At 39.5% G+C, this 14,364-nt stretch overlaps 1 protein-coding gene across 4 annotated transcripts in view; it reads left to right on the plus strand.

Annotated features, from left to right (window-relative positions):
- The window catches only part of VIP (vasoactive intestinal peptide), a 66,671-nt gene extending 52,360 nt beyond the window's left edge, over nt 1–14,311 (plus strand). Inside the window, exons 1-7 of one of the 4 annotated variants that reach the window (XM_006114977.4) lie at nt 1,093–4,150; nt 5,413–5,529; nt 7,432–7,575; nt 7,981–8,085; nt 9,509–9,640; nt 10,418–10,532; nt 13,356–14,311. In XM_006114977.4, the coding sequence (XP_006115039.1) occupies nt 5,423–5,529; nt 7,432–7,575; nt 7,981–8,085; nt 9,509–9,640; nt 10,418–10,532; nt 13,356–13,364 (612 nt within the window). In that variant the 5' untranslated portion in view covers nt 1,093–4,150; nt 5,413–5,422 and the 3' untranslated portion in view covers nt 13,365–14,311. Of the gene's footprint in view, nt 1–1,092; nt 4,151–5,412; nt 5,530–7,431; nt 7,576–7,980; nt 8,086–9,508; nt 9,641–10,417; nt 10,533–13,355 lie in introns of those variants that run through there. The other 3 variants (XM_006114978.4, XM_075924469.1, XM_075924470.1) reach the window with 3 other exon arrangements.
- The last annotated feature ends 53 nt before the right edge of the window (nt 14,312–14,364 follow it).

A 14,364-nucleotide genomic window follows, 5' to 3' on the forward strand; every position in this document is an offset into this window, starting at 1 on the left:
CCCTCCAGCCCACACACTGGGCTTGCAGCTGGGAAGGGGGTCAGTGTAGAACTCTCAGCAGGGAACCCAATGTGACAATTGTGAGCCCTTTATACAACTAGAGTGTTGCAAAAGGGCCGCAGTCTAGGACAGAATCTGTCCTAAGGGACTGCAGAAAAAGCTTGGGAAAATGGAGGTGTGAAAATTTGAAAGTCACTTCTGCATCTCTGCTTTAAAATCTATGCTCATTTACCATTTCTTCAAGGTACCAAAGCATCTTCCCACACGAACCTGAATACCTGATAGACATACAGCTTCACTTGCTTTGAATACTTTCAAAGTGCAGGAAGAAAATAAGGCTGTGTTCTCTGTGGGTATGTCTACACAGCAAAGTTATTTTGAAATAACAGCCGTTATTTCGAAATAACTTTACTAGCATCTACACAGCCAAACCGCTATTTCAAAATTAATTTGAAATAGTGGAGCGCTTATTTCAGATTTGGTAAGCCTCATTCCACAAGGAATAAAGCTAAATTTGAAATAGCTATTTCGAAATAAGTGCTGTGTAGATATTATTTCAAAATAGGGGACTTCTAGCCATCCCATGGTGCCCTGGTGTCCACTCCAGCCTCAGCCAAGAACACTCCTCTTCCTCCCCACTCCCCGGAGCCCTTAAAGGGGTTGACTCTGGCCACAGTGCCTGTGCCAGCTCCAAGCCTGCCAGCCCAGAGCCAGCAGTCACTGCCTCTGACCCAGGGGCCCCAAAACATGAGCCAGCAAGCCACTGGTAGCCAGCCCTCCACTGCTCCCCAGGAGCAGTCTGCCAGCTCCCAGGAGCCTGCCAGGGCATGGAGAAGGTGGGCGCCTTCCTGCCTTGGGAGGTTGTGGAATCTCCATCTCTGGAGATATTTAAAAGCAGGTTAGATACACATCTATCAGCAATGGTCTAGATGGTGCTTGGGCCTGCTGTGAGGACTTGATGAGCAATTCAGTAACAGTTAATTGGAGGAAAGGGTTTTGGATTGGACTACTGCGTCTACATGCAGCAAGTTAAATTGGGCTACCGGCATTTTAAAATGGCGACTGGCCACGAATATGTTAATCATTGCTTCATTAGCAACTTCGGTATGCTTCATTTGCCTCCCTAGTCTGAACTAGGGGGCAAGTGTAGACATACCAGAGGAGTGCACAGAGTATGTACTCTGCAGTTTTCCATAAGGAGTCTGCAGTGTGAGGGTTAAGTCTACTCTGCAGTTGAAACTGCCCCTCCCCTTATGCCCTACCTCTTAGGGGGATTGGAGTTGCTCTGTTACTATGACTATGGGAGCTATACAAAATAGACAGTTCTTTCATGGACAGTTTTACATCTAGGAGAGGCTTGCTGTGTAACCACAGCCATGCCCACACCCTGCAGAATTGTTCTCCCACAGCTTTGCTATTATTTCGCTCAGCCTAATTCTTAACTAACCATATCAATGCCTTGTGAGATCAGACCTTTTACATGAGGTACCAGGTTTTTCCCCACATAGGCCAAGAGTATTCATATTGGACATTCACTCCTGTACTCTGTTTGTTAGGATAAACGCAGGGGAACTCTTTACATCAAGTCCTCTCAAGCCAAAGGTGTCACAGCTTTTGGCGTGTAGATGGCGCTCTCGCCACATGTACCTCTCGAGGGTTTGCGTTTTCTTCAAACCCACAAGGATGCATGCTTTCGCCAGCTGACCGCTGTAAAACGTTTCCTGTGAATTGGTCGGGCAAAGAGCCTGTTCAGTAATAACCTCTGCAGCTTCAGTTCTACGTGTATGTTTACTAACTGCATTATCAGTCTAACGTCTCCAAACTCATAACCTAACCCATAAATAACTCGTCTTTCAAGCCTCGGAGTTCCCTCCTTCAAACTTTTGTCCTGTGTTCTTCCACAAGCCCATTCCTACACCTGATCTTTTACAAGCGTCATTTACCAACCGTTTGAAGCACTTTATTTAAGCCGCTGTTGTCTGTCACTAGTCTGCAGTGCAACACCTTCTGAACTCCGAGTACAGCATTTAAGGGGAAAACTTTCATCCGGAGCTAGGTGAAGAAGAGCTACTGCTGCTTGTCATGCCATTCCAGAACAGAGCTGATCATTCGACCTCCAGTTATGTAGTAACAAGGGAAAATTTCCTGGAATTAGGCCATTGCAGGAACTCTGCTTTGAGTCACAGCTGACATCCGAGAAACAAATTTCCAGGCATTTTTTAGTTTAATTCACTTAATTTTTTATGTAATTGGATTAGAAAATTTGATTAAGGATGGCAGAATATTCACCGTCAAGCCTGTCCAACCTTTGAAGCAGCAAAGCACGGAAAACTTATATGTAAGAGGAAATGGTGAAATCGTCCGCCCTGATTTTGTGGTCGGGTACCTTGTGTCCATAGGTTAGGAGGCGTAAGTGTACGTACATCACAGACGCAAGAAGGCTAAAGCAGAACTGGAGAACGACCCTTTACTGAAGTGATTACTTGACGCAGCTCTTTTGATGTATGAGTTTTATGTGCGAAAACTTAAATTAGATAAAGCAAGAACCTGCCAAAAACTCCCTCTGCTGTAGAAATCAACCTAGCGCCGGGCGCGATCCCATGTCTAATTACGACGTGTCCTCCCATCTGCCTCCCCGCAAAACAGGGCAAAAAGTGGGGGCTGTATTAGAACTAAATGTCTAACCACACGCTGTGGGAGTGACTCGCTCTCTGCTCTCTGGGCATTATTGAAATTCCGAACAAGAATGAGCTCTCCTTCCCATCGTATTACCCCCTTCCACTCAATAGCCTAATTTCAGGGCTTCGCCCATTTTGTATTCTGGAAGCCTATTCTCTATTCTGGAAACCATTCTTTGGTTTAGTTTACAAGCACCTGATAACGCTTTATTTTCCTCGAAGAAATGTGGGTGAACAAATAAGTTTTCAACGAGAAAACAAAGAATGGTAAATTGCTTCATAAAATGGTATCTGCCGGCAAATAGAGAGTTAAAAATGGCATCCTTTCTAATCCAGCTATATTGCCCCAAGCCGCTCCTTTAAAGGTTACATGGAAAAGGTCTCTAACGGTATAAAGTTTTCCAACTGTGTCATATATGGTGGTATTTCATCGCTGTTCCCTGGGGACTGCAGATAACACTCCTATCGAGCAGCTAAGGTATATCTGTGGTTTAGATCTGTATCTGTAAAGAGTGGAAAGCTTGGAAAGCGGAAGCTTAGGAGAGTCTTTGCATTTCACTAGTAAACAGCGACTTGTAATTGTAATCTACAAAGTTTTGTCCAAAGAAAATTTCAAAATGTGGGAGCACCCGTTCCCCCACCCCTACTGCTCTATATTGTGAAAAATAGCTGTAACAAGCCCCGGGTTCTACACTATCTCAGCGGTACACGTAACAGTTTACAAGACACCAACACTTTTCTGAGAGTAGATGTGAGGCTTTTAAGTGCTAAACTCTAGCCAGAAGCCCTGCTGAGAACTCAGGCATTCAAGATGCTGCCGACGTATTTGCTCGTGCCCCCATCCCTCGTTGTTTTTAATGTACAGGAGGAGAACCAAGTTGCTAACAGATCCCGATTAATCACACCCAGGCTAAACATACACACAGGACTCCACGTTGGAGCCAACTGAGTGGCAGGACCTGCCCAACGATCGTCTGTCGTTGTAAGCAGAATTACGCTGTCAGCCGAGTGTTACTCACTGTTTAAGCCATTCATTACTATAAATCAATAAAAATGGGGTAGGATGTTGCCCATGAATTAAATATGAACTTCTTCCCCCGGCTCAGAGCATCCTGAACAAAGCGATCACGGACTTCCATTCAACCCCTTGGGAATAGTGACGTCTCCCAAGTAACGTGATCGCTTTTTCTGAGGCAGAAACGTGGTCCTATCTATAACCCCTATAAAACGAGGCGGTTGCAAGGGCTGAGCAGAGTGTACTGAAGGGGAGAGGAAGCATCAGTCAGCTGAAGGAGGAGGGCTAGGCAACACCACTGAAGCAGCAGCCCCAGCCAGCCCAAAGGAGCCAGCCCCATAGTCGTTCACCTTCAGCACCCGGGACAGCGCAGGGCGAGCAGCAGAGGAATTCAGCACCTCGGAGAACTCCCCACGCCGGACGGACTTGCCAGGAGAAAACACCGTGTCCCTGCCTCGTGAGTACCTTCAGTTAGCCCTGCTAGCGGGAAGAGGCATTTTAAAGCACTGAAACTTTCTGGTAAACAGAGGGGGAAAGTAACCGGGGGAGCCTAAGAGCCATGCAAACTCTCTTAACGCTAAAAAGTTGCTGGCCAAAAAGCAAATGGGAATATACAGAGAAGTCCTGCCTTCTCTGACGCTGCTTTCTTCTTAAGCCTTGGTCAATTCCTAGGTACTTCAGCCCAGACTAACCAAGTTAGGGTGTCTTTGTGCCTTCCCTTACTTCTTCCTAGTGCTCCAGATTAGTTGCATTGGAGCACTGATTTCTCCCTTATGCCTAGTAATCACGTGGTGGGTGCTTGTGCGTGCGCCCTTTGGGTTGCTGTACTGATCTGGTACCCTACCTTTAAATGTATTGATAACCAAAGCAAGCTCATCTTCCTTTTCTCCCTTCGTCTGCACTTTTCTTTCCTGCGGAAGAGGGGGAGCCAGAAGAGACTCTACAAAAAAAGTTCCCATGTACAGTCTCTGTTTCAAGCTCCAAAGGATGCGTATTGGGTTTGGATGAACATTTACTGTGTTTCTTCACATCAAATCTTCCGCTAATTGTTCGTTCCCTGTGGTTGCTTGAAACAAAGTATAGTTCCGCTTTCGCAGCATTCTATAGTGCAGTATGAGAATCATCTGCTACTCGTTATTTAATTAATCATTTTTAAATTGTTAAATTACTGAAGAGAAACGGAAGCATACTTAGCTCTGCCAGCAGAGCACAAACATAAGAGGGCGCACGGCGTCAGTTCACACGACTCCTCCTTCATCCTTCAAATTCACACTGGTTTTAGCTGGCTTATTTTACACAAATGTCTGAGTTTCAAGGAGGTTTAGGTTTCGGACAGAATTTCTCTCCCCTCTCTATCTGCCTTTGGCCTTCATCAGATACTAGGAATGACAAAGCAGAAGAAAAAGTTTCCTCCTGGGTGATTTAGAAAAAAAAAAAAACACGTTTGTTGTCAATCAGATCTGCGTTACACAGCGAGTGCCCCTGACTCCTAAATCAAATGCAAAAAATATTTTGCAAATTGTAAAGAGCAATATCCCGAGCTGACGTATTTGAGGTGTAGCCCGCAGCAGGAATCCGTACTTTGCCACGTGGGATCTATAACCTCCCTCCCCTTTCCTTCATACAGGAAAAAAACATATTAGAAATAACCCTTTTGTCTATCCAGTAGGGAACCAGTGAGGATAGGAAGTAATTACTATCTCCTATTCATTAACTCAGGTCCACAACGATGGAACACAGAAGCAGCTCTCAGCTTTTTCTGTCTTTTACACTCTTCAGTGTTCTCTGCTTGCCAGCTTTGGCATTACCTCCTTTGGGGACGTACTCAGCTATGAGGTAAGTGTTGTTCCAACTGATACGAACTTCACCTAAAGCCCCCCAAGGCTTGAACACAAGACTTTTCTCTCAAGCAAACATGAATAAAAAGCTCATTGGGTAGTTTCACATCAACATTACAGTAAGTGACTAATAATTACTGGGTAAGCTAGTAATCTTTACAATAGCTTCAGTTAAGGTGAACATCTTTCACAATAGCATGAAAAGTATGGGTTGCTCTACTTCCTCTTCTATAAATAGTGTAAACTGTAAATAGGTTTTAAGAAATGATACCCTCTCTTCCTTCTGTTCCTGAAGAACACCAGCAAGTGATGTGGTCTTTTCATTCAGCCAGTGCCAGCATCAGTGGAGGATGGCAGTTAAATGAGTTCTTATTTTAAAGGTCCTAAGTACCATTTCCACTCTAATAGACCTTTATTAATTATTGCTGTTTACCTGAACAATATAACAGATAGTAACCTAAATGTGCTGACTTGTGTTTCAGGGTTAGCTTTGGCCTATCATAAATAATAAGTATCTCCTCCTGTGGCAAAAAACTCACTGCAACCCTGCCATTATGTCTGGACTGTTATCCTGTAAATCTTCTCAAACATACAGCGTGCTTAAGAGTAGAAACAGATTCAGCGTGCCTCAAACTATGGCTGTAGACTATGTTACAATAGATTGCGAGAAATTACTTGCCTAATGTCTGTGCAAAGCTTTAGCTCAAAGAATACATTTTACACATGGAGTAGTTGGATATTTTGAATTTTTATTGTTATTTAGATAAGGTAAAGGGAAATGTTACAATGTGTTTTTTAAAATTACTCAAACAAATGTACATGCTGAAAAGAACAAAGGAATATAACTATTGTTGTATAATTTTAAAATTTGCCAGTGGGGTTGATTTATTTCACACAACAGTCATTGTACTTGTTCCATAAAGTAGCCGTAGCTGAAGGAATACTCATTGAAGCTAAATCTTACTTATGCAAGTAACCTTATAAGTATAATTTGTCCAAAGGGAGCATATGACTTAGCATGAAATCTCTTCCCAGCCTTAGTGTGTGATTTGGCACATCATCCCATGCTGCATCTACCACTCTGACAGGAAACTATCATTTTTTCCATAGAAGACAGTAGTGACCAGAAGCAATGTTTGAGGCCACACCACTGCATCACAGTCATGTTATCCCTAATAATACATGAAATAATGCATCAGCTGATGGAGTGGGCAACAGTAACAAATTAACAAAAAGCATATCAGACAATGTTTGGGATATTAACACTCAGAACAGAACTGTGGTCCTGATGAAAATACATTAATGATTAGCAGTGAGCTATTCTGAGGAGTTAATAGCAAATGAGTTTTAAAAGAGAATAAAAACAGTATATAGCTATATGTTTATGACTAATATGGCAAAATTCATCCCTCTGCAGAGACCCTGCACAAAGGCCTAAGAACCACTTACTTATACCTTAGCACTATTTTTAGGTGTTACCTGGAACTTAACTGGTACATAGATCTGGCCCTTTATACAGGAGTGAATTTCATCCATAATTTATATCACATATTGCAATGGTTGCCATTAAAAGTTTTCGGATTGCCATTTGCAAATAAGTACAATGGCCATGGATAGGATGATATTCCCTTTAGTCAATTATTTGCAGTGACGTAAGATGTCTATTCATATATGGTTAAAGATAGGGGAAATCCATTACACTGGTTATTCTACCACCTTGTTAATGATGGATTATTACTTGCAGAGTATTTTCTTCTGCTTTATCCAGTTTGCTTTAAAATGTCTTAAGGATTAGACATATAAATTGTTTGATTCATATGATACTGAATGCAAATTGCGTTGAAGGAGACAATATCAACTACCCTCATTTTACAATACTTTATGAGATTTTCTTCTCCAGTAGGTTGGGAAACAGAATGCCATTTGATGGAGCAAGTGAACCTGATGGAGCCCAAGGGTCATTAAAACCTGAAACTGACATTTTGCAAAACACACTACCTGAAAATGACAAATTCTATTTTGACATATCTAGAGCTATGGATAGGTGAGAATTTTCATTATCATAAATATAATTTATGATACATTGCTTGAGTGATACCAAGGTAGAAAGTGATTTTCCTACAATTATTTCAATGAACTTTTCAAACAGCTTAAGACATTTGAAAGGAAAATTAAAGTATTAGAAAGGAACAATGAATGTAGTTGAATAATGACAGCAATATGTATGTTTGTTACAGTTTTCTGAATTTCATTGTCACTATAGCCTGGGCACTGAAAGGGCTTAACATTAATAATCATTCATTTGGAATTCTAAAAAAAAATCATTTAAGAAATCAAAGTACTGATCATGATTTTCTAAAGAAGTGATTATGAAATTGAAAATATAAACTGTATTTACTTGTAATATACAGAGTCCAGGTTTTATTGTTATTTTTTCCATCCATATTAGGAATGCAAGACATGCTGATGGACTTTTCACCAGTGGGTACAGTAAACTTTTGGGACAACTTTCTGCAAGAAGATATCTTGAATCACTTATTGGAAAACGGGTTAGGTGAGGTTACACTTAAATAAAGTTTTATTTAGCTTACTTCACTAATCATTCCGTGCATAAAGTTTATCCGTCTGTAAATTGGAGAACAATGATCTTTACTATCTTTTCAAAAGTTTTTTGAGCTCTTTGCATGTAGAAACCATTTGATTAAATGTAATTAATTAACATTAATACATTATTATTTATATGCATTGCAATTTTTGTTCAAAATTGACTTTTTGAATTACATATAACATATAAGAGAACACCTAAGAGGAGTCACATTACATACTAAACATAGCAATGAAAAAATCTGACTGCATGCTGTTCAGACTACTGATATATACTATAGGATTACAACTATTGAGCTAATTGTTTTATATATTTTCCCCTTTGTAAGCTGTGCAAATCCCACACTTTGACATTCAAACAGAAAATCAGGTGGATTAATGCCCATTTCACATGGCCAGAAGGTGACTGGAAACTGAGCACTGAATTGGCACTTACTTATTACTATCCGGGCTACAAAGGACTGAATTCTCAGTTGGTGAAAAACTGCATAGTTCAGTAGAATTATGCCAGATTACACCATCTGAAGATCTACTCCTAAACTATGATGCAGGAAACTTCACGACTTCAGTTTTGGGTTTCCCAAAGTGCTATTTTTCCTCTGACATTTACTCACAGCCAATGGTTTAGTGCTAAAAAACTGAAGTAAGTAAACTAACCCCAAACCTTATTCCTCAAATGAGAAATAGTTGAACTCCATTTGCACACATTTACTCTCTATCACACTCAAAGCAAACATTTTAAAGCTATATATATATATATATATATATATATATATATATATATATATATATATATATATATATATATAAACAAACAATATAACTATTGGAGCCTGCTCCTGTTGAAATCAAAAGCAAAATTCCTACTGACTTCAATGAGCACAAGCCTAGGAGTTTTGAGAGTTTCTTTATATTTCAGCTTTCCTATATAATTTCATAATTTACTTAAATATCTTTCTAGTGTAAACCAGGATGATTTCAGTTTGTTTCAAAGGGTTCCCCAGGTTACACGAATTAGCACTTAAAAATTTGTGATATTAATCGATAGAAAACAGAATTGTCAGAATACTGAAGTTCAGGCTGAGCCCTTGATCATAGAAGACATTCAGAGACATCAATTATAATTTCACTTACAGTACATGGAGATGGGAGGAAGTCAACAGGTAATCTGCCTCAGTAAAGACTGAATAAAAGTCAGGTTTTTACTTGTAGTATCACAGTGACTTTTGAGATAGAAAAAGAAAATTGGAATGGAAAAGGATTTTTTACTCAGCTAGTCAGCAAATGGAAAACTTACTGCACATAGTTTAAAATCTATCTTTTCTAGTTGAATGTATTTGTGATCATTTCCAGTGTTTCTTGTGTTTACATAGCAACAACCTTATGGATGAACAGATGCCTGTCAAACGTCACTCTGATGCTGTCTTCACTGACAACTACAGTCGATTTAGAAAGCAAATGGCCGTGAAGAAATATTTAAACTCAGTTTTAACTGGAAAAAGAAGGTATAAAGAAAATAAAAGACAATGAACATTAATGATATTGCAATGTAACCTTAATATATTGAAAAGAGTTAGGGACATTTTCTCTTAGAGTGTGTCTACACAGCAGGGCTTAACTCGAAATAAGCTATGCAAATTGAGCTACGTCAGTTGCATATCTTATTTGAAATAGTTTATTTCAAAATTGGGAGCCTCTACAGAGCACTTATTTCAAAACAGAACACACTTCCTCGGACTTCCCTTACTCCTTGTACAATGAGGGTTACAATAGTCAGAGTAAGAAGACCTCCAGCTTGACAGTATTTCAACATTATTTCAAAATAACTGCCTGCTCTGTAGACATGGACTAAGTTATTTTGAAATAACACCAAGGATTTAGAAATAATGTTGTTGTGTAGACGTATCCTTAGTGGTGTATTTACAGCACACTTCACAGTCCAATTAGAATGAAAGAACAAGGAAAATGCACAGAATTTGGGATTCTTAAAATAAAGGCAAATGCTATTGAAATATTCTTAAAGTGCTTTTATTCAGAACAAACATCCTAATAAAGGAAGAATTAAGGAACTAGGGCTTATGCACAGCACTGGCTATCAGATAATGTTTTTATAATGAAAATGCATAGTGTTTGAAATTTGCTGATATCTAAGGAAGTGCTAGACATGCTAGTTTGCTTACTTAAAAATAGTTTAACAATATTTAACAAAAAGAAAGTTCCTATGATTGGGTCTGGGTTATTTTCCTGTGTGCAATTAAATCCATGTTTCTCATCTGCACCAGCCAAGAAGAGTTAAACCCTACCAGCCTTCGAGATGAAACAGAATTGCTTGAACCTTCCTTTTCTGAAACTTATGATGATGTTGCAGTAGATGAACTCCTGAATCATCTCCCTTTGGTAAGTCCAAATTTACTTTTATCCTTGCCATTCAGCAGATGTCACCCCACCCTTAAGATATTAATCCTACACAAAAGATCACCTCTCTGTAAAGTGCACCCCTCTGGCATGAACCACATTCCAGTATATATTTTACATGTCTACAAGGAATGTATTTCAGCATAATGACCTCTTTAATAAGATTAATTAAATGATCCCCATGATTACTTTCACTCTGACTTCCTAATTAAATGAACAGTCTGACACTGTTGATAATTCACCTAGCTCACTTGGGTGTTTCTAACCACATGCACTGAGGCAAAAAACCATAAATGACTCATTTCTAATTAGGAAGAATATTCCAACTTCTGAGAATAAATTCACCGATTTTCTTTAATTAAAAAATAAAGTTCCATCCCTGCTTTTTACCTTACATCATTCTTACTAATTGAAATCCAAACTCCACCTAAAACTGCAAAATGAGAAACATGGGCACCCCGCCCCAACCTAGGAAATTGTGTATTAAGGGGAGACAGACCTTTTTCCCCCTCTATTCTGATATGCTTAATATCTGAGCTCTAGTTTATAATAGGGAATTATTTCAAAATAGCTCCTCTTATTTCAAAATAAGTGGAGTATTCATACTACTAAGCCTGTTGTTTTGAAATAATGGCCTGATTATTTGAAATAATAGCTCCTGCTTTCCATGAGGAATAAAATTTATTTTGAAAAAATTATTTTGAAATTGCGGTAGTATGGACGCTCTGTTGCTGCTGTTTCGATATAACTACTCCCCAACATCATTCGAAGTAATTATTCCCCAGTGCTTCCTTGAGTAAATGTTTTTTACTCCAAAAAATGAGGAGTAACGTTAGTTCGAACCAAGGGCTTTGGTTCGAACTAATGCGTCCCGGCGCGCACTTCCTGATTCAAATCAGCTGTGATTCGAACTAGCACGCTGGAGAGCTCATGCTAATGGAGCGCGGGTATTTAAATCCCGGCTTCATTAGCTACTTCACTCGTTGCATTTGCATCCCTAGTCCGAACTAGGGATCAAATGTAGACGTACCCTCAGGGGGCTGTTCATTGGTTCCATGCTACTAATGATACAGCTGGGCAAAAAATGGACTACAAATAAGAAAAAAGAATTATTTAATGCATCCTAGTATTTGCTGAATGCTATGCCCTTATATGAGTAAGAAAATGTTTTTTGTCAGTTTGTCATTACCTTCACATAACAGAAGAAAATGCATTTTTCCTAACATAAGCAAAGAGCCAAAAGATCACACTTCAGGGTATGAGACAACTTCTATATGAGGGTTGCGTCTAGACTGGCATGATTTTGCACAAAAGCATCTGCTTTTGCGTAAAATCTTACCGCCTGTCTACACTGGCTGCGAGTATTTGTGCAAGAACACTGACTTTATAATGTACAAAATCAGAGGTTCTTGAGCAAATACTCTGATGTTCCCACTCAGGGATAAGCCCTCTTGCGCAAGTATTCTTGGGCAAGAGGGCCAGTGTAGACAGCCACGTTAATTTCTTGCGCAAGAAAGCCCGATGGCTAAAATGGCCATCGGAGCTTTCTTGTGCAAGAGAGCGTCTACACTGGCATGGATGCTTTTGCGCAAAAGCAAATCTCTTGCGCAAAGGCACATGCCAGCGTAGAAGCTCTCTTGCACAAATACTTTTAATGGAAAAACTTTTCTGTTAAAAGTATTTGTGCAAAATCATGCCAGTCTAGACGCAGCCGAGGGGGTTAGGAAATGTTCTCTGTTTGAAAGTTTTTCCATAACTGTCTCATACAACATTTCTGACACTTTCTTCTACAGCATCTGGTTCTGGCCACAGTTAGGGTATGTCTACACTACCCTCCTAGTTCGAACTAGGAGGGTAATGTAGGCATACCGCACTTGCAAATGAAGCCCGGGATTTGAATTTCCCGGGCTTCATTTGCATAAGCGGGGAGCCGCCATTTTTAAAACCCCGCGAGGTGTACCGGTAGTTCGGAATAGGCACCCTAGTCCGAACTACCTAGTTCGAGCCCCGTGTAGCCGCCCTGCACGGGGTTCGAACCAGCGGGGTTTTAAAAATGGCGGCTCCCTGCTTACGCAAATGAAGCCCGGGAAATTCAAATCCTGGGCTTCATTTGCAAGTGTGGTATGCCTTCATTACCCCGCTAGTTCGAACTAGCGGGGTAGTGTAGACATACCCTTAGAGACATGATACTGGACTATAAAGATCATTGGCTTGGTCCTGGCAAGTCCTAAGTTTGCTCCTTTTTTCCTCCCTCCCATATTAGGAGACTGTAACCATGCTACAGATTTGCTAGAAGAGGGAGAATCTGATCAGTATTGTCCATTGTTCTATCAGTAGCCATTAGTGCCAGGTCAACTTGGGAATCTGCACTTACTCACTTCAAGGATACAACTGCTTTCAGCATCACTCCACTTGCCTCATATGGTGATACTCAACAACACTCTTGTTGACTGAGCTTGATTCTTTAGTCACTCACTATCAGGCACAGTGTTTATTGCCATGAATATGGGTTTTATACAGCGGTGAAAGTAACTTAAAATTTCTTACAGGTACTATCCTATTGCAACCTCAGGTCCTGCCAGCTTTTTAAATGGCTCTCTGCTGGCTTTTGCCGTGCTCTTGGGTACATCCACTTACTTTCACTGTTGGTTCCATAATTATCAATGTCGCTACTCCCAGTGAGGACTCTTCCACCCAGTAGATGGTGTTTGCAGGATTTGGATATTGGATGTATATACTTTGGATAACATTTTCTGATGTCACAGTCACATTGATTTTGAAACACCTATTTTTCTTGTTTTTCAGAGTCTCTGAAGGAGAATTGATAAAATCTTTGACAAGAACAAACTATTTTTTGAGTTCCACATAGTATTTCAAAGAAATGATACAGTATTCAAACCAAAACAAATATGTTGTGAAGTGACAGTTGTGATATATTTGTTTCTGATATAATAAAAGTTGATGTTTACACTGTAAATATTACTTTAGAAAGCTCTACCTAAAGCTGTACATATGTATGCTAGTCTAACTCATGAAAATCCTGTGATTTCATATGATGTAAATCCTTTACTTCAATAAATGCATTTGAAAAAGGAGGAATGCACACTAGAAGACAGCACCAAATTACTGATTAACTGACTTAGTTTAACTATAGGAACTCTTCAGGTAAAATTGTGCAATGCAATGGATACATTCACAGACAATTTAATAAATAAAGACAAAAGAGCATAAAAAGGAATTGTGTTCTGTATGTTCACACTGTAAGAAAAGATTGCTGGGGATAGGATCTATACAAAAATACATTCTAACCATTTAAAATAATCTGTACAAAAATACATGTTAATCATTTAAAATGATTAGATCCTTCAAAGAACCATATCCTCCTCCATTTTGAATATTTTCACACTATACAATTTAAGTTAAAGCCAGTAATATTTCTTTATTTTTAATGGTGACCCCTTTTTAATCCAGATATGTGGAAGCACATAGAAGAAGGAGGGCAGGGGGGAAGCTACCCTTTATGTTTGATATGCTAAAGTCATAGCAGTAAGTTTCTTCTACATTTGATTGTGTATAACTTTGCTGATGAGCGCATTCCTTATATATAAAGTAGACCTGGAGACAGTTTACTATTTTTTCAAAATGAATGTAACTTATGAAATACACAGACAATAAAAACATTTTATTATCACTGCAACTATTATTGGTTTGATTCAATGCTATCATTGCCTGAACAGACAAGACCCCTATTCATAATAGAGACAAACTGAACACATTCTTCAGGGATACATAAGATAAATCTCTGACTATATTA

Source organism: Pelodiscus sinensis, chromosome 3, assembly GCF_049634645.1.
Source record: "Pelodiscus sinensis isolate JC-2024 chromosome 3, ASM4963464v1, whole genome shotgun sequence".
Lineage (NCBI taxonomy): Eukaryota > Metazoa > Chordata > Testudines > Trionychidae > Pelodiscus > Pelodiscus sinensis.